At 36.5% G+C, this 21,622-nt stretch overlaps 1 protein-coding gene across 1 annotated transcript in view; it reads left to right on the forward strand.

Annotated features, from left to right (window-relative positions):
• Positions 1 to 21,622, forward strand: part of nrg3b (neuregulin 3b) — a 304,145-nt gene that overhangs the window by 281,484 nt on the left and 1,039 nt on the right. Inside the window, exon 8 of the mRNA XM_038280578.1 lies at positions 14,496 to 14,678. Coding sequence (XP_038136506.1) covers positions 14,496 to 14,678 — 183 coding nt within the window. The remainder of the gene's footprint in view (positions 1 to 14,495; positions 14,679 to 21,622) is intronic.

The raw sequence follows: 21,622 nt of genomic DNA on the forward strand, positions 1-21,622 counted from the left end.
AGCAAACCAACTTTGTAGCAAAGGAGGGTAGAGCGAAAACTTGAATTGGTTTTTTTTTTTTTTTTTTTTTCTTGCTTAAGAAGTATACTCAGACGTAACAAAAACTATATAATTTTGTGCAACACCAAGGAGCAATCTAAGTATTTAGGTCAAAATAGGAAAGAAGAAACATAACCTGGTAATAACACTGGAGTCAAATGCCAGAGTTAAAAATCAACAACATTTAAACTGGAAAATGCCTTGAATACCTATCTAATTTTAGGAACCAAGTCCACTTTTATCCGTTGTTTATATCCTAAATCCAAATGATTGCATAAATCCTTTATGATTTTTTTTTATATTGAGGTTATACTCCATTTGACTTATTTTAAAAAGCACGCAACTTCAAGCATAGTTGGTGCTGCTAACTGGACAGAAATATGAAAAAGTTAAAGGAATATAAATAGCTAAATCCTAGAGGACAACAAATGTGTGAGGTTCTAAACAGTAAATATCAGCAAATTCCCCCTGTCATCTTGTATTGGAGAAAGATTTAACAAATTGACAACATTTAGCTACAAGCGATCTGTATGTCGGCTTCTCTTTGTGATCACAGCAGACAGAATCAGATCCTTCCGTTTAAAATCCTCAGGGGAGCCCAGGAATACTTAATGCAGCTTGCTACAATGGGCCTGTCTTTAATGTTCCCGCACAAATTTCACTTCCTTTGGTGATATGGGTATACTTTTATAGCACAAAAACATCCAGAACCACAACCTACAAGATCTCTTGCTCTGTTTATTTTTTTCACTCAGCCGTTGCAAGTATTTATTCCTATGAAATATTAGACACCGACCAATTGCTAAAAGCATTTAATTGCTGGTAAATGACTGCTTGGAAGAGATAGCCTTGCTGTAGCTGTGTCATATAATCATAGTGGATAGAGGTTGGGTTATGCCTTCCACAAATTTGTGTAAACCATTATTACATTGGCATCTTTTAGTGTTTTCTTAGCTGAAGATGGTTCATGGCAAACCAACAATGATGAAATAAAGTAAAGAAAGCTGTGTCTGGGGAGGGGGTTTGTTGCCCAGTTCAAATATTGTGTGTACAGACAGTGGGAGTTTTTACAGGTCTGGTAGACAATGGTGACAGCCCCACTGTGGGGCAGTTGTGCTGTGTTTTAATGGACCAGCAGCGTGTCGCAGAAGAAGGTTTTTCAATTTTTTTCCCCCCTCTTTCTGAAAGGTTGTCACGCATTGCTGCAGGGACAGTGCTAACACCTCTTGGCCTTTTCTCTTCAGTGTGGTGCTACGGACGTGTCCCATGAAGGGCAGCTGACAGTCAATCATCTGTTCAAACTCTTCTCTAAGCCTCTGGAGGAAGGGGAGAACTAGACTGTGATGGATGATGCTGAAAGGCTTTCAGCCATTGACCTGAAAAACTGGAACACATTGTGAGCTATCAGGAGAAATACCCCATACTAACATGTCAATATGGCCCCCATCAATAATACGGCAAATGTTTACCTGTGTGTACGAGGCTTATCACTGGGAACGGGCCTGTGCAGGTTGACTCGGTTGTTTGAAAGCAGACTGCATCTGTTGAACTGGGATGTTGTCTCAACAATTTAGATATCACTAAAGAACACCTGTGGCCTCCTCTGACCACAGTGACTTTAGAATCACACAGGGGGCTCAGCTAGGCTGAACACCAGCAGAAAGGCCTCTTTGTGGTCAACAGAGTGTACGCTTTAAATATTTATAACAGACTTGTACATGTTATGCTGATTCAGCATCCTATTAAACCATATTGAAGGTAAGCCATATCCATATGCTGCAAACGTTAACAAATGCCATATCTTACAAAAAACATCATAAACACCTGACAGTGGTTTAAAGGCAAAGAAGTAATGAAATAATAATTTTGCATTTAGATTTTAAAGCCTTAAAAATGCTGAAGGCTGAAAAATATTGCAGTCCTAAGGTGCATTTTTTTAACAAATGGTTGCCATTCCAGGATTTTAGCCACGGGACATCTTTAACTTTAGTTTCTTGACCTTGTATTCATCAAAATAGACCAAGCATGTTATAAAATTAAAAGCATGTACAATTAGAATTTTCCTTGTCCCTTAAACATCATGTTGCCAAAAACTGTAGATTAGGCTATTAAATCAACTCCTCCATACCAAAGAAATATGAATATTGTTGTTAAGGACACAGCTGCACTGTTATATAAATTAATCCATAATAAACTGAAATTGAAGTGGGAAGACATTCTGCAAACTGCTGGTAAATCTACATATCATTTCAAAACAAACAGTGACAGACAAATAAGAAAAGTAAAACTATGTGATGTACTGTTTAAGTGTGAGAGAAAGAATGAAAATTGTATCACAAAATCACAAAAGTTATGTTTTCGAAAATAATGAACTGGAATTTAAATACTAGCGTTTTCTCCATTTTCACCTTCATACCTGGTTAGACTGCTCATTTAAATTTGCAACACACTAAGGGCCGGATCTATCAAAGGTTTGCGTGTATAAAAACGTGAGCTATTTCACTGCGCACGCTAAAAAATGTACAAACTGATCTATCAACAGCGTGCTAAAAGGATTTAGTCTTTAAAATGTGCTAAATAGCGCCTCTTATGCATTTAGTACTTTTTCTGCAATGAATATGCAATATGGGGCGTTTACACGCAAAAGTGCGTCTTGTAGGAGGAGAACATGTAAATATATTAATTTAGCACTCGCAAAGTGATTTATCAAACCTGAAAGCAATTTTGCTAACGGTATCTGACTCTATATTTAACACGTTTCAAAAGAAGGTTCAAATGGTCTGTATGCATAATTGCGCATACATGGCAGCGGTTATTGCAACACAGTCTCACTCCCAACTCGCAAGAAGGAGACATCGAAATGAAGCAAGGAGACGCAGAGAACGCATTTTTTCACTCCGACTGAATATTTTTGGAATGAACGAGGAAACGATCATCAAAACATATCGTTTATCCAGCATTGCCATTTTGGAGCTGTTGGGGGAACTCCAGGAACCAGGAATGGTTTCGGAGCCAGCCACAAGGAGGACCCACGCAATACCAGATATCACAAAACATTGGATCTCCCAATCTAGTTTTTCAGAAGTGCTGTCTGTCGTTCTAAATGACATGTCGCCCTGACACCCTAAAAAAAATATATATATATAAATAAATAAATAAATACATATATATATATATATATATATATATATATATATATATATATATATATATATATATATATATATATATATATATTGGAGGGGGTGGGGGTGTCACTGTAAGATTTAAATTTCTTAATGCACTAGTTTGTACAAACTACAAACTACTTTGCCGCAAACCACAAAACGCGCAAAACCATCATTTAAATAGGGCGTCTCCAACAGTTTTGCACCTGCCACCAGTTACGCAATCACTCTTGTTAAATCACCCGCAAACCATGGTTCAGCCCCTTGCGCAAAATTCCAGTTTGCGAGCGCAAATTACTGCACGCAAAATTGGATCTTGATAAATCCGGCCCTAAGTGTGCTGTTATTCAAAGGTACACAATAGCATCTCTTCGAAATTTTACTAATTTTGCCCAGCATACTGAGACTTTACCTGCTTTAACCTGCTGCTGTAGAAACCCCTGTCACATATTTTCAGATAGAAGGTAAGATCAGTGGAGGTCCTAGCCATTTGGGGGCCCTTAGCTCAAATATTGGTTGGGGCCACCAACCAGAAATTAACTTACATGAAGTATTTTTCCATTTGCTTTGCAAAATATTGTTTTAATATTAATCATTAAAACAGCTTCAATAACTAGGAGGAGAAATTAAATTCTAAAAAAAAAAAACACATTTAACATATTTTGCACAAATATTGATGCCTAAACTTACACACAGAATAACCTTTTGTTACATATCACGGAGGAAATTAACAAATACTACAGACTTTAAGAGGGATTAAAATAAGGAAACAAATAAACTAAAATAAATTAAATGCTACAATCTGAAGTGTAATTTACTACTAGGACTAATCCTGCAAAGTGCTGTTAGAATAGAGACTCAGTCATACTGGATAAGAATTATTTGGGGACCCCATGTAATGAATGAATAATCCCCCCCTACCTCTGTGCTCTGGCACAGGATAAATGAAACCCAAAATTCTGCTAAACTTTGCGGAGATCTACTACGGATGGTTAATGTGCAACATATTGATTCCTAGCACACAGTGCATTGCATGATGTGACCCACCATTTATATCTGATATTGCTCATTCTCTTCAGTCTTTTCTTTATTCATAGCTGAATATGGGATAATTTCCTAATGTCCTTGTAGCTTTTGCATTTATCATATTTCATGTATTCAAAGACATTTAGTGTTGCTTTGGTAACGTAAAAATACATACAGAATCATGCTCTGCTGTATGTGTGCGTGTTTTTTTTGTTTTGTTTTGTTTGTAATGGTTTTATCTAATCGCCTGACTCAGATACTGGAAGGAACATCAGGAGAAGTTAAATCCATAACATAAAGTTTATTGTATTGACACAGGATGAATAATGATGATCCAGTAAGGCTGCAGTAATGTGGAGGGAGACCAGAATCTCTGGAAAGAGAGGAACAATGATTTAATGGGGAATAAACAGGAAAAGAGGGGCTAGATCTAGGCTTATGGGAGATGGAGCTAGATGCCGTAAGAAGATGAGAGTAGACCTGGGGTTGGGGATTGTAGGTATTTTAAAATATTCAGTGATCCAGAGGGAAGCTGGTGTAAGGCTGTAGGTGCTGTAAGTGGAAGCAGGCTGTTCAAGTAAAGACACCAGAAGAGAGATGCGCAGGAGTGGTTACCACAAACTGATTAGTAGCTAGGATGCTTTATCTGCATACTAATAAGGATTCTGTAGGTTTGTCACAAATACCAGCAGAGAACATTAGCCAAATATGAGTACTGCAGGTTCAAGGCTGAAGATCTTAAACAAGGTCAGCCAAATTTGCAGTGACGGGTTTGCATATACACAATAAAATTAGTGGGGACAGGGCTCATAAACAAACAGGAACACAAAGGTAAAATGAGTTCTCGTGAGGCTCTGAGTGACTTGACACTATCCTAGGGGAATAACACTCAGGCACCAAGTGAATGGTGACCTGTTCCTCTTATGCTAGCCTGGTGATGAGCTGATGAGTTGCACCTGTTTGAGCCCCAAAGGTGCAAGAGAAGCAACCAGCCCAGCAGCAGCCTTAGGATGCCGTCTGATGGAGGTTGAGAATTAGCAGAACAGCCACCCAACCAACATCCCTGCTTTTTCTTTGAGATTTTTCTTTGTGTCTTTTTACTTTCTCTTTGTATCTCCCCTCTTCCCCACCTGTCCCCTTGTCAACGGCAAGTGGAGGGAAAGCATGTGTCTTCGTGAGGTTTTTTTCATAATCAAATCTACTTTCTAAAGCTTCTAGTTGATATAAATATATTTTAATGTGTACATGGACTTTAATAAATAACATTTGTACTAAAAAATTTTCTTATACTATAGATAACTGAGATTTATCTGGTTATTATAATAAAAGAAAATAACAATGAAATTCATTTTTAGTGGTTATATTAAATAATATAGTTGAAAAGAAACTCTAGCCAGATGCAGGTTGAGAAGTTTTATTTCAAATAAACACTTGGGGCGTTATAGCTGTTCAGCACAGGAGGTAAAGGGATACCTTTGTATATTTTTATTACCACCATCAGCTTGACTGAAGGTGTAGTGTAGTTTCTCATAAGCTGATTTTAATGGGAATCTAAGCAGATCAGTTCCTCAGGATTTGTGTTACCTGTGTAGTACAACTCCTAGGGCTTTCAGTGGAAACAAGGCTACTATCATTAAAAAGAAGTTGTTGCTTTGCATACTGTCATCATATGATATGACTAAATTAGCCCAAAGGTACTTTCACACCGAACATGAATTTCGCAGTTGGAGCAAAGAAGGTGCCTCGCCTATGACTGAAGTTGAAAAATCTAAACTTTTGCTTGGACAGGCAAATTTCAAGGCGAGCAAAGACTGAAAAACCTGGTGAAATTTTTGCAGGTTTCGTTTTCGGTGTGAATGCACTTTAATACCAAGAGGAAATATAAAGTATTTTACTAAAGGGGATATGCTTATTGAGATCCTAAGACAGAGTTATCCCTTTTTAATATAAATATATTAATATATATTTAATATAAAGATATTTTATTTTACATCTTTTCATTTTTTTATGTTATTTTTTAAATTTCTATGTTAACACCATGTGTCAGGGTCTGTGGATATTGTAGTGGACCCAAATGCAAAGTACAGCAGGTGTAGACAGAAGTAACTAGAAGGAGCTAAGGGCAAAGGAAAGGACTCTAGGGGGCAACAAAGAATAACTAGGGAGAAACAACAAGATCTAAATGTAAGTAAAAAATATCATAAAAAGACTAAAAAGGAATAAAACTAATGACTACAAAATAAGAAATGACCAAGGGAAAAACTAGAGGATAAGAAAAGGGACTGAAGATAACTGAAGCCATGGAAAGCATAACAAAACGATAAGATAACAAAATAACTATAATTTAAACTAGACAAAGGAATAAATACCAAAAATGCTGATAAAAAGAGATAACCAGCAGGAGCAAAAATAAGAATACAAAAATGATCTAAAATCTAGACAATACAGAACAAGAAAAAGCAAAACTTGAGAACCCCCAAAAATAAAAACTTAAACAGAAACAAAAGGTCCAAAATGTAAGATCATAACACCATGAAACTTGAAGTTAACAAGAGTTGATTCCTGAAACTTTGTATTTGGCTTGTATAGGCTTAATTTAGAACAGGCAGTGATCTTTTGTGCCTTTAAATCAGATAGAATACAAGAAAATTGAATTGCTTTATTTCCTAACAGGGAAATTCATTTGCATTTATTCATTAAGAGGAACAGCAGCACTTGCAATGAAACAGCAAAAGCATAAATGATCAGAGTTTAGTTTAGTGCTTTGACAAACCACTGCTGAGGTTTGCAAGCCTATACAAATAAATAGTTTTTGAGTGCAGTTATGTCATTTCCGCGTTGGATCTGCAAGAGCTTGTAAAAGTAATATAACAGCCAGAAATTCAAGCCAATAATACAAATGCATTTTCAGTAAACCCTTTTGCTCGCCATATTTCTTCCCCTTCTAAATCCAATGTAAACAGTCTCTCACAAGAAGGCAATTTTGTTTTAGTTTGCCGTGGCAAAGCAAAATCGTCCAAAGCGATATCATGAATGAATTATTAGAAAACTGTGAAAAGTAGGTTAATAAATTCCTCAAATCAGCCACCGAGCTTGAGTTTTTCCACATACTGAAAAGAAAACACAGGGAACATAGGGAGTGCTATGCTGTGTGGGTGTATCCTGCTGGTTCTGTGAAGATCAGTGTTTTTGCTGTTTATGTGTCTCACCGTTTTAAGCTTAGTTCAGGTCCTTTGTCACACGCTGCTCCTCCTCAGTCTATCACTCTTCTCTCCTCTTCTTCAATAAGCTGAGTAAATGCATAAACAGTGAGAGGAACTGGTTAATTTTCTGGCTGCTATTCCCTCATAGCAAAGCCGCCTCAGGGTAAGTGAGCTCAGAGTAAGTGAGAGATAGGCAGCTCTCTTGTCTGTTTTGGACCTCTGATTTCAGTAATCTATTACCCTGGAACATTTCTAATGAAATATATTTTTTTCTGCTTTTAGTTAATTCTAATTAGAAAATAAGCATGCTCATCGCTTACAATTTGCCATGAATAATCTTTTTTTTCCCCATTAGCTCCTTAAACATATGATACAAATATGTAAATTACAGAGCTGACTCGTGAGTTTGCTTATCGTGCAAAAATACATTTACTTCATGAAATAATAAATGCTATACCAGCCATATGTTTATTCATGACCAGATATCTAGTTAACTGTAATAAGTAAATAGAGAAAAAAGCAACATGGTCAAGTGTTGCTGCACAGTCACATGCAAAGATCTTCTTACCACGTGATCTTTTCCAGTTAATACAATTTATAACCAAAATGTGTTTGTTTATATGCAACAATAGAAATTTATACCGGTAAGAGGTTTCTGGAAGGTCTACTTAAACCTGGGTGCCTCATCTGCTCATTCAGTGAAACCACAGAAACCAATGACTTACAGTATTCATTTTGGGGATCATTGGCACGTGGCAACAAACATTAAAGAGCATTAACGGCATCTACTGGGGCTGGACTGCGGCCCAGACTATCTAATCAAATAAAATTTTATGCTTGTAAAAAAAAAAAAAAAAAGAAAAAATTGTTTTTTTTTATACAGTGTCCTGTCTGGCAATGGGGCAATAAGAATAATTGTCTTGATGCCAAAAAGAGCCCAACAGATTTAACTTTCACAAGTGTAGCAGTATGGCAATTGCTGTACTGTTCCACTTGATTCATGCATATAAATTGCTTTATTATAATTATGCAGGGAGTTTTACAGTTTATATGGACACTGCAATGTAAATAGAGCAGAAAAACAGAAGAAGAAACAGGAAAAAAGAAGAAAAAAAAGAGAAAAGATGAAAGAAAGAAGAGATAGAAAGGAGATAATGACAAATCATTTTCAGTGTGCTTCATCACCTATAACGAGATGAAAAAAGAACAGCACAACCGAAAGACTATCGCTAAAGTAATATTATTAAGTGTGACATGTACTCTGTGTCTACCTGAAGATATGAATATGGGGTTTCTGTATGGAAGAAAATCCTATAAATTCTATATGTATCTAAGCACTGACTTTTGTCAGAGATGCCATTTCCCCATCGGCATGTTTAATTTTCTATCAGCATACATTAACAAAACACTAATATGTTGTATATGATAAATTAATTGGATTTTTTGAACATTATTATGTCATTTTAGACTTTGTCTCTGTCTAATGTTTTTTTTAAAGACTTTTTATTCTAAGTTGGACAGAAAGGCTTTTTATAGACTGTTACTGTATTGAAGAGAATAGAAAAAAAGCCCCTATTTGAGTTTGTCACGATAATCCCTGCATGACTGTTACCACCTTCTGGGGATGACATCCACTACCTCTGCAGAATGCTGGATCCCAAAATTCAGCCGCATTCAACTACAATAAGTGATCCTACAATATAGGACACAACCGGAGTTAGGCTACATATAAGAAACTTTGGCACTGAGACCCTTTTTTTTTTTTTTTGATACAATATTCACTAATGTTATTGGTGCACTGGACCACAAACGGATTAAGATACAATGTTCCTTTGTTCAAGAAAATCCTAGCATTCAGTTAAGGTTAAGAGTGAGTTATGGGTAGGCCTGTCAAATACATACATTTATGTGAGTTTGTTATGGTTCTCCCCTTTTGGACTTTTTTAGTTTTCAGTTATGTCATTCTGTTTTGTTTGTCATTGTTTTCTTTTCCTTTTTGTGTTGTATTTAAGCTACCGTAAATTCTCTAATATTGGCCTGTATTCCAATAGCGGCCGGGTCTCTAATAATGGCCGGTCTCGCTGTCAGAGGAGGTAAATAATGGCCGGTCTCTAATACAGGCCGGGGCTATAAACGTTTTTTCTGGGCATACCTCAACATTATACTTGTGGTAGTAACATACAAGTACCACAGCCCTGCGCAGCTGAACGACAGGCCCTGAGTGCTGCCCGTCTGCGCGAGGAAGAGAACAGACACGCAGCAGAACATGAGGAGCAGCGCGAGTGATGAGGAGAATAAAGGGAGAGATGAAGAGGAAACTGAGGAGGAGAATTAAACAGAATTGGAGGATTTTTTTATTTTTTTTTACTTCAAACCAAGCGAGACATGGTAACTGTACTTTTTCAATAAATGAACCTAGTGTTTTATAGGTTCAAATAGACACAAAATCTCATTTTTATTCATTCCACTGGTAGTCTGTTTTGCTCAAATAGCAATAGAGGCCTGTCTCTAATACTGGCCTCTATCCAATAAAGGCCTGGACCGCGATGCACTTGAGTGAAATAAAGGCCCGGGCCTATATTAGAGAATTTACGGTATGTTGCATTTTTTGAGTTACTCTCTGTTGCCCCCTTGTGCCAGTCTCCTTTTCCCTAGCTCCCTTCTGGTTACTTTTATCCACCCCTACTCCACATCAGCTGATTAGCCCATTTTGTGTTCTGTCCCCCATATGTAAACCTCCTCTGCAGTTACTGTTTGCTGGTTTCTCGTTGGTACTTGGCTTCTCATTTGTATTTCCCCCTGATGCCTCCTGGTTTTTTTCCCATTCTATTCTTGGATTTTGCTTCTGTTTTCCATTAAATTAGCAAAAGCTCATCTTTGTTTCCTTATCTCTGCATTTGGGTTCCCAAACAACCTCCACTCTACGTTGACAGAGTTACATTATCTGAACACAATTTATTGCTTCCAAACCTGTTTCTCCATGGATGCCCTCTAAAATAGGTTTCCCTTTGTTAAAGCTAACGTCCAGAGTTTCTGCTGGAGTGCAATCTGGAAATAACAGAATGTTATAACAAAAAGAAGGGAAAACTCTTTATTAGCTTTTTTTATGGAATTTTTCATGCTAGATGACTCTCGTGAAGTACTTGATTCCATCCTGAGCGTTCCTCATTTTAAGCAAATTTTTAGACCACTGCACCAGGGGGAGAGTGTGAATGCTAAGACAGAAATGCATTATAAATCTTTATAAGATCTGAACATGTTACCACATAGGCTTCCATTGTTTATTTGTAGGTTCACAGTTGTTCATTTAAGAAAAATCACAAGTAACTCTTTAAGTTAAGACAATTTTTGTTAAGAGAAGTGGGTAGGGAATGTGTAGTTTAGGCTGTTAAGGCATTAAGTTGATCCACTTTTGATTTTTACTGAATCAATTCATTTATGATTGACCTCATTGTCTCTTGAAAAAAACGACAGACCTGTATTTAGCTTGATGCCTTACACCTGGTAGCTGCTTCTGTGGAGCCTGGCTTGGCCTTTTTTCTAATGGATGATGCCACACTAGGTTGAGTCTGGTTTTATCCTTTATCCTCAGATTTCCGAGTTCAGCTTTTGTGAAAATGGGCCCAGGGAGATGGCAAAATCTCTGGAAAAAATTGCTCTGCACAGAGGAGACCAAAGTGTAGAATGTAACTCTGTGTGTGAAAATGTACTTCCTCTGCTCATTACCGCGGACAAACATCCCAACCGTTGTCCTAGATACATCACACTGTAGTTAGGCTTTATTTAGCAGGATTCAGGTAGATGGCCATAGTTAATGGAGAGATAAATGAGAGAAGACTGTAAGAAGACTGGTTAGAGCAGGAGTGTCCAAAGTGGGATCCAGGGAGGCCATTTGTTGCCCTTTTGCTATTTTAGGTTTATCACAGTTCAAGACTGGTCTAAATAAGGTTCGTCAGCTCAGGCAGTTGATGCAAATAATCAAAAAACGATTCTAACGTGTAGTTTTCCTTAAGAAAAGGTGTGCAGACAAATGTGCACTGGCTTGTAATGGAAAGTTTAAAGTTAATCTAATTATTCTAACCTCTCAGCAAAGTATTTGCTTTGTTATATTTGAATACAAATGCCACAATAAACATTCAGTGACTTTTTTCATATGGCCCATATTTCTCCAGTTTGTCATGTCCTCTTTTCCTGGTGTTTCCATTGTTTCGATGGCAACATCCATCACTACCATCGCTGCCCAATGATGACAATGTCCGGTTGGTTGGTCACAACCATTTTGTCTTTCTGTATCTGGAAGTCCCACGGGATCTTAGCTTTGCCAATCTCTTCCACCTATGGATGTGTCTCCCATTTTGACGTGGGGGGTCTCCAGTTTGTATTCTGCACAAATGTTTCTGTACACTATAGCAGTCACTTGGTTATAGAGTTCAATGTATTCCTTTCCTGCCTGTGTCTTAAACCCTGCTGGAAGATGCTGGATTGTTTGTAGGGCCTATTTCTGTTTCTATTGGATGTGGAATGTGACCTAACCAAGGAAGATCTACCCTGGACAGATGCTCTCTGCTGAATTGCTTCTCCTACACTCAGTGGTTCGCTGATGGCCTGAAAATGTATTAATTTCTTGTAATGGATATTAAAATATAATTTATATTTTTTCTTGTTATAAAAGTCTCTAAAATATCAAATGCCTTTTAAGTTTAATAAAAACGAGTCTGCATCGCGTTTCCAGTCTGCTAAAATGGTTTGACATTAGGTCTGTGGGTTTTAGTCGCGAGACCTATTGGAAAAAAAAAAAACCTATGAGAGAGGAAGTAGCCGTAAAAAATTTCTGATGCAGCTGCTTCAGTTTATTTAGTCTCTGGTGCACACAGTTCCTCCTCATTTGACCTCTCCATTGCAAACTTTTATTGTTGAAATTACTCTGATGACCATGTTTGTCTCACTGTATGTGCCAGTGCACTGCTTTCAATCACAGCAAAGACCATACTCGGCTCTTATCCCCTACCCCCATGTGATTATAACTAAATGTTCATAGACATTCTCTGTCCAATCCTCCTGGGATTGAGCTGTTTTGCAAAGATGGGAATGGGAAAGCAACCAGACTTTTTCTTATTTTATTTGAACATGTTTCGATACATTATGTCGGTTCACTTTGGTTCGAGCCGACAGAAATAGCAAAGACTGAAGGTATGCAAAAAGAGAAAAACCTAAAGCAACAAAGATGTATACACTGTTTTTGATTACCTCATATCACTTAAGTTAATTTCTATTGCATTCTATAGTTGTCGATTTAAAAGGTAAGAAAAAGGTATAAAAACTTCAAATTTTGATTTAAAAACAAACTTCAAAAGGTTTCCTTTATACATACCTCACATCTTTGCTAGTTCTCAACCAGTTATTTAATTAAAAAAGCAGAATGTGTAATAGTAATGGTATAAACTATATTCCTATGGCACCTACTGACATTAAGTTGGGATACAAATTGTAAAAGCCAAGAAAGCTTATTAAATTCACAACTGATGCTGTTTCTTCACTGCTACAGTGACAAGGAGATCTACTCTGAACCAGGCCACCTACTGTGCTTCCACAAAAATGCAAAAACGACTTGTTTAGAAAAAAAGAAGCAGCTTCCATCACTTGACAGCTCTGGGAGATCTGGATTCCCCTAACCTCCAGCTCATAGCAAAGCACATGCAATATAAAGCTCACTAAAAGAGAAGCTTTACCGATACCTTTAAATGTATTATTGGCATATTCCTGTTATGCTATTTAGCTGCGCTTGAGGCCAAGTGAATGAAAGTAGGACTGTTAGTCAAACAGTAAAGTTTCACTATTTAGTTTCCTCTAAGGATTTTACTCAAGAGTGTCAGAGATTGTCCATTATTGAGAGCAGCTAGTATATGCAGTTATATTATATAAGAATATTAAAGATGAGATAAAAACAAAACAAACTGACATCAATAAAATTCATTAATCATGAATTATATTTAACGAAAATGAAAAATAATTTTGTCAAAGAACATTTCTTTAGTTACACTACTGTATTTATTATAAAACAGCCCTATATTAGAAAAGTGTTAAACATAACACAAGAAACTTTTACAAACATTGTTAAATATTTTTTGTACATTATTTATAATAGAGTAATAGTAATACAATAATAAATAAGGAGTTCTGACTTTATTCACACATAACCATGACTCTGTAAATTACTGGGTAAAATTGTAAGTGTGAATGGGGCTTAAGAATTTTGTTTTTTTCCAGAAGGTATTACATGTTATCCTGGGGAAAAAATAAGAAAAGAAAAGAAAACTCTAAAATAATCAATAATTTTTAGAAGAAATCTTATATGCCTGTCTTAGAAATTTTAAGATGCTAAATAAATGTTGGCATTAGCAACAAAAACACAGAACTGGATAACTAATGTCAAGCTTAATCAATACATGCTCCAGTTGTTTGGGTATAAAATAGCATTCACTGCCGCACAGTTCACTGCTGCAGGAAGTTATCTGTTAAATTATTGTTCTAGTATGCTGGTGTGTGTGTGTGTGTGTGTGTGTGCGCGCTTATATGAAAAAAGAGAGGTTAAGTATTTGATATCTTGTGGACACAGTATAGGGTCCATTTCATAAGAATATGTTACTCTTTGGGGACTTACAGAAGCACCTCACTGGTCCCCACGTGAAAAGTTTCTCTTCCAGGGTTAGGGGTTAGGTTTAGGACAAAGGTGTCAACTTATTTTTTGTTTAAGCATGTGATAGTGATGTTTAGTGCAAGAGTGGGGGTTAGGCCTTAAAAATAAATGTAAGTCAATGCAAATGATAGCCAGACATACAGTAACATGAGTAGATGTGTGAGTGTGTTTATGCACTTTAACCTAAAGTATATGAACCTTTTATAAATTCTGCCTCTGACAAATATCTTCTTTTTCTCCTACTTAAAAAGTCTGGGGGTGACTAGAAGCAACACTTGGGCCTTGTGTGTATCACAAATGATAGTTTATAGCTGATAGGAAAGAACATTAATTTAATAAAACTGTATTGTCTTCTATTTGCAGGAGTAGCTCCCTTTCACTTAGCCCAGCCCAACATCGAAGAGAAGTCAGCCACTTCAGGACTCCGCCCATTTCCAGGGGGAAGCACAAAATATCGACAAGTTTAATTGACAGCTCCAGAGTGGCAGGGCATGTCTACAGACACCTGCAGGAGGATGAGTCAACAGACATGGAACCCATTAAAAGGTATTTCCCTCCTCATGCTTTTTTTATCCTTAAAGAGGAAAGTCTCTTTGTATTTTCTTCACTAGCACCACATAATCAGTTCAGTGGCCCAGACCTCTGGACTAACCGAGGTTAAGTTATTGCACCAAAGAGGGGACTTTGGAAGAAATGAGGGCAACTGTAAAAGCCAGATCAACTCCAAAGACTTTTCTCAGAAAGCTGAATCCAAGGAGATAAATGAGATATACCATGCCCTCGTTCAGCTATTCATTTAGAGAACATGCTTGATCCCAAATCCTCAGCCACATCATCGTGCTGAGGAAGATATTAGCCTAAGCCTAATCCATCTGATAGTTGCCACTGGGTGGCTATAATGAGCCCAAAATTGTTTTATCTGACTCCCTAAAATAGCAAACAAAGCTAATTATAAATAGTCAACCACAGAGTCACATTTCAGACACTGCTTAGTGACTCCTAGTTAGTGTGTGAATTCTTTATCTCCTTAGTTTCTCAAAGTAATATTTGGATGACCGTTGAACAACTAATACTGTATTTGGTCACTGGGCTAAAAGGATTCATACGCCTTAAATTTTCTCCCATTTGGTCTCTATGAAAACACATGCCTAAATGCATTAACTTGGGATTTGATCTGATAGGTAAATGCAAAGTGGTGCATAGTTGTAAAGTGGGAGGCCAAATTTGAAAAGGTGGCATGCATTTGTATTCGCCACCCCCTGAGTAGTTCCAGAACAGAATAAAGAAACCTCTTCTTCCTTGTCTGAGGTACTTATTAATCAAGCGTCCCCTTACATCAGAGATCTGATTGTTCCATTTATTTCATATCATCAGTAGATTGCAGATTAATTGGTGGTTGCTGGAGTTTCTAAAATGTGGTTATCAGGCCTCTTTCCTTTGGAATCAGATCCAAGTTTCAGTCCATGAGGATTACATTCTGTCTTTTTTTTTAAACTAGGTTTATATTTTGTTTTTTGATTATAACACTTACAGAGATAGTTCTGCGGCTATAGGCTTAGGCTGAACAAGGACATACAGCAATGATTATATTTTGCTCATTTGGCTACATTCTCAGTCTTCTTTGTCTTTAACAAAATTTTCTGTTATTTTATATTTTAACTGAATGCTCTCCTATTGATGATACACTAGGCACTGCCTTTAAAAGGCTCAGCCTGTTTCTCCCTCGGGCAAAGCAATTAGCCGAGCTTTTATTGTGTCTTACTATACGTTCTAGATTTTATTCTGTAGAACAGTGTCTCCCAACCTTTTTTGTCTTGTGTACCCCTTTTGGCATTTTGTCTTACCATGAGTACCCCCTCAATACAAAGTATTGATGATTGTCTAAAAGTGGAACGTACAATAATTGAAATAAAGAACATTTCGAAAATGATCTCTGTGAGAAGCAGAACAGAGAGAAACAGATCAACATTTGTCCCAGCATTAAACCATTGTCAGAGAGTTTAATGCCTCTTTTTTTTCATTATTATGAAATCTAATTTTGTGTTATCTTTGCTATCTATCTATCTATCTATCTATCTATCTATCTATCTATCTATCTATCTATCCATCTTAATTTGAGCATTTATTTCCTAGGCATTTTATTCTTTTCATCTCAAATTAAAAGAAAAAAAAAACATAAATATGGTGCCTGGAAGTTAGTAAGGAAACGAAATAAGCACAAAATAAAATCCTATTATAAATTTGTATTTCTAAAACTGGAGCTCTTCTGATTAACTCCCTTATAATCATATTTAAACTTGATGAATTTGGAACAAAATACTGAACGAAAAATTATAGTCACACTGACAAATTTTGTTTTACTTTGTTTTCATCAAGACACCTGAGCTGCTGTAATGAGCTCCAATAGCTAAGTGTTAAAAACAGCTGATAGCAGGCTGTTCTCTACATCCACTTTGTTTCACTGCTTGGTTTTGATGTGTGTCACAGCTCAAGATATTCAAATGGGGTCCTCACAAAGCAAAGACAGATCCCAGCCCTATTTTATTTTACTACCTATGAAATCAAATATTTTCATGTGTCCCTTGCAATGCACTCTTGGACCACTAAGGGTGGGTGTACCCCTGGTTGGGAAACACTGATCTAGAGGGAGCAAGGAAGAGTTTACACCATCCTGGGACCAATCTGGCTAATTGTCTTACATAGGGACCCAGAGTGGAAATCTGTGGGGTTCCAACTTAGGTACAGGGTACCCATAATGCAAGCCTTCTGCTTTAACCACCAGGCAACCACTCCGCTATTATCTGTCAAACTCAAGGCCCATAGACTTAAATTCAACATACCTAGGCAATTTATGTGTCCTTCAAGCCCCCTAAAAAGGCACATAAAGTGCGCTAGAAGCACGCATTTCTTTAAATTATCGAAGGTGGCTAGTAATGCACAATATATGGGACTAAAGGTATAATAACAGAGTAGCATGCTCTTTGTAAATTAAATAATGAAATATAAATAAAATGTAATATAAAAATGAGTTTTACAGCTCTGATTCAGATGAATCCAGCAAATGACCTACTGACACTTTCTTTTTAACATAAAGGGTAGTCCTAGACTAGTGTTTTTAAATTTATTTTGTAGTGAAGTGGCATAAGAAAATTTGGTAAAATGGCACGACATAGGGTAAATAAACATACTCATATATGAGTTTAAATCTACTTGGTCTCATGTAACAAGAGGTTTTTGTCTTGCATATATTGCTTAACTTATCAAATTACTGGCAAATTGTAATTATATTGATTTATGATTTCTTGATAATGGCTTTCTTTTTGTCAGTATTACATTAAAGCTGGATTTCTAGTTTACACATCTAATAGCATATTGTTTAAGCAGATTCTTGTACAGAGTTACTGTGGGGGCCTTTGCTGATTCTCTGATCAATGCTCTCCTTATTTGGCCTGTTAATTAATGTGGGAAAAGTTATGTCTCCACAGATTTGAAATAACTCTGTATTTTGTGGTGATTAACTTGGATTAAACAGTTCTTTGAGATACATTCATAGAATGGAATATTGTTTTATAACTTTCAGAAGCTGTCTTCATATGTAGTTTTATTCCATATTTTTGCAAAAATAAGGAAATTTGCTGTTCATGTAAATGCATTTTGCTAATATTAACATTACCCAACAGAAAACCTTTTTAAAGATATATATTATTATTTTAGTGCAGATGCCATATGTATAGCATTGATTTCCAAGTGAATAGCTGGACACCAAAAAATACACATCAAAAGAGTTTTTGATCAGGATTTGTCAGGTCTGCAGAGATTAAGCTTTACACGGCTGGATACTGTTTCTTTAGGAAAAGATATTTCTGAAGGTAGCAGGTCACATTGCATTTTCTTTAAGACGATCAAAATGAAGGACAATGGATGCAAATGCAGGTTACACAAAAAAAAAACGCAATATGACAAAATATGATTTTGTGTTAATGTGACATGAAATATGAGTATATATAACAAGGGACAAACAATTAAAAAGCACAAGCAATGTGACTGTTTTGGCAGATATCATTGATTTCTCCCTTTGTGTATTAGCATAATAAGGACGGGCAGCGAGTTGACCTTGTTTGACATCCTTGATCAGAGATTGGATCCATTTCAGGTTGGATTAAAAACAAAGCAAGTTTTTGGCAGTGTCAGCTAACAGCAGTTAGCTATCTGGAGATATAAACAGGTTTCAAAAGTAGAATATGATCATCCTCCTAACTGGCATGCATTCAAAGGAGTCAGATCTCAGACACATTTGTTATCAAAGAGGCAATATTTGCCCAGTGTCCTCAAGGAGAGAAGGGATTATATTAATGCAAACAAAGCTGTTCAGAGCGATTGTTGCACAGCAGCTCCCAAACCTGCAAAACTATTTATCTCCTACTGGTCCATGAGGTAGGTATTTTCAAAGGCAGGTAGTTTTGCATTTTTCCTCTTATAAATTAACATTGCATACATATATATATATATATATAAATAAGCTGTTATTTACAGATATAACAAGCACCCTGGTTAGCGTAACTCAAAATACAGAACTACAACAAAAAACAGCTAATTTGCTGTCAGCAAGTGCAGCAAGATGCAATGACAGTGTTAACAGATACGTCTGTCATTAAAACAGTGGTGTCTCCCCTGTGTATTCCCCGCACTCAAAAGAGCACAGCAATGTTCCTATTAGCAAGCCGTCCTGACTGAGCGTATCAGCAACTTGTAGCATATGGTGTGAAGCTGCCAAACTCTTTATGTGACCTATTTCCATAATTTAAATTTTTAAACAAAGCTCCGTGGAGCCTGCTTGGAGGGTTGTGCTGGGAAGAGATCCTCCTGGAGTCATTTCCCCTTCTAAACACACACTCAGAGATGCACACAAACTCTTCCACTGAACAACAAACTAATAAAGAACCTAATGAGGAATATTTCGACTGTTTATTTTTTTTTCCTAAAATCACAAAGGAAAAGATCTCTTAGCAGTGGGCAATTAACTCTTACACACATTTTTCAAATGGGGGGAAGCAGGAATAAGGAGTCTTTTTTTTCTCTTTGGGGGGATTTGTACTTTTACAATTAAACTACTCAATAATCATCATGCTGATGAACTTCTTCCTAGTTTGTTTCCAGAGAGGCAGCTGAAATCAGATTTTACATACAGTATAAACATGTATGTGTATTAAAAGACACATATACCTTTTTTTATTTTCACTGACAAACAGTACATTTGCTAAAACATTTCCTGTTTCATTTCAGATATTGTAAGATTACTAGGATCATTTTATATGCAAAAGGCCTAAATTATGAAGGAGAGAATTTATAGGAAATTTTTTTTTTACTTGATAAAATGCAGATCTTTCTTGCACATATTTAATAATAGAATTGCTTTTCCCACCCGTACAACTTTGGTTATGAAGGAACTTTGGTCCTTCTGCCAGTACTGCGGTTACTTAGTCAGCAGGCTTGTATTTCAGTTCTTTGTATAAATTTCTTGCCTTATTTTCTTCCTATCTAATTAGGCTGCATATTCTATGTATTTACTTATTTGTAACACAAATATATGCCCAAACTTCAATTTCTTTGCTGATGTCTTGAAATTGTTTTAAATTCTCCTCAATGTTTTATTTTTACTTATGATGCTATTTGTCCAAGATCTTTAGTCATAACTCCCTTCATTATGCTTTGACCAATTACCTCAGATTTTTACATTATGTCAAAGAGATCAACAAAAAAAGACAATTCCATTTCTACTTTACTCAAATATGGTGCACGAACTATAGGACGTTTTTAACGGCATGGCATCTTTAAACTGGGCTTTTTGTAATTGTTTAAAGATAAAAACAAAACTTTGTTTATTCAAACTTTTTTTCTAATAAGCATAGAAAATTATTTCTTAAAAATCCTAGCTGAGCCAACACAGTAAAGATGAAATCTGATTTAATGTTGGTTATACATTTGATCTAAATATCTGATTTGAACCATGTGCTTTATTTTCGATTTCAGAGGCTAAAAATGACCTATTTCTCAAGTTACGAGCCACACAATTGCAAGCTTATTGGCCCCTCCTGCTCTCTTCTCCTCAGCCCCCTCATCTCCCATGTTGCCATGGATACACCCTCTCATTTCTGGAAATGAGAAACGGGAGGTGGAAAGGAGAACAAGCGAGGGGGAGAAAGTGAGGACAGGGAAAAAAACGACTGGGCAAAGATGATGAGGGCAGAGAGGAGTAAAGATGGAGGCAACCAAAAAAGAAACCAAACATAGGCGAGGATTGCAAACAAAAAACAGAACATTGTGTTTTCCATTATGTGGGAACAAATCCCCACAGTGGGTTTTATTATCTAGTGTCAAAACATTTACCCATTGCAGAGCAGGACGGAATTGAAGTCAAATTCGCCATGGGAGTTATTTTTAGATCTGTTTTGATCCGAAAGATTTACCTCCAGCCTGCATTTGTCCTTCTTATACCAAGAAGAGAGTCAGAAGGTAATTCAATTATTTAAACTCGGTTATGCTACAAACAGCCTCAGAGGGCGAACAATAACACTGACTGTCACCTAAGGCTGAAGCAATATTAACTCCGGTGTGCAAATACACAGAATATCACCCACTTGACTCTTGATAAGTTTCTTCACAGCATTACCCTTCCCACTTTTCATTTCTATGAAAACCTGCAACATAATGCATCACTATGAAACAAAAAAATCAAATGCACCTGACCAGAAATCTCAAGCTCCTACATAGGCCCATTTTTTTTGTTTAAATGTGTCATTGAAGCACTGTCGGACTGAGAGTTATAAGCCTTGGCTTTTAAACTTAAACTAGAGCAGGCTACTGTGTGTAGAACATGTTTATGTGCATATACACCAGCCAGGGTAGGAACCCAGCTGCTGCATTGCTGGAGCCGTTAAACTTTGATAAGGCAGAGAATGGATTTCTCAGTTAAACATTTATCCAGTAACAAACAAGGCTGCTCATGCTGAGGATTATGAATAATTAGTCAAAGATTATGAAAGAACAATAACTAATTAATATTGGTTATGTTGGTGCAAGATGTTTTTTTTTCTGCAAATGGATTGAAATGTATAACAAGAGTAATGCCTTTTTATATCTGTATGCTCTTTCTGAAACAATGTTTAAAGAAAAAATACTTCTACACAAGAAGCGTCTTGGATAAAATAAAGATGAACTTGAACTGTTTCACATTTATTCATGTTATATTCTCAAACCTCAACTTTCATGGTGCTTTTTTATGATAAAATCTAAACGTGGTAACAGAAGCACATAATAACAAGGCAGAAAACTGTGTTGGGAAATATTTTATTTGAATTGTTCTCCATTTACGGTTATCCTCTGCTTTGTGTTGTATAATATAAAATCCCAAGAAATTACTTTAATGTTTGTGACTCAAGTACAAGAGATTTCACTACTTTTTAAAGCACTGGAAATGCATTGGATTTGCA

This window comes from Cyprinodon tularosa, unplaced genomic scaffold, assembly GCF_016077235.1.
Source record: "Cyprinodon tularosa strain WSP-4 unplaced genomic scaffold, ASM1607723v1 ctg161, whole genome shotgun sequence".
Taxonomy (NCBI): domain Eukaryota; kingdom Metazoa; phylum Chordata; class Actinopteri; order Cyprinodontiformes; family Cyprinodontidae; genus Cyprinodon; species Cyprinodon tularosa.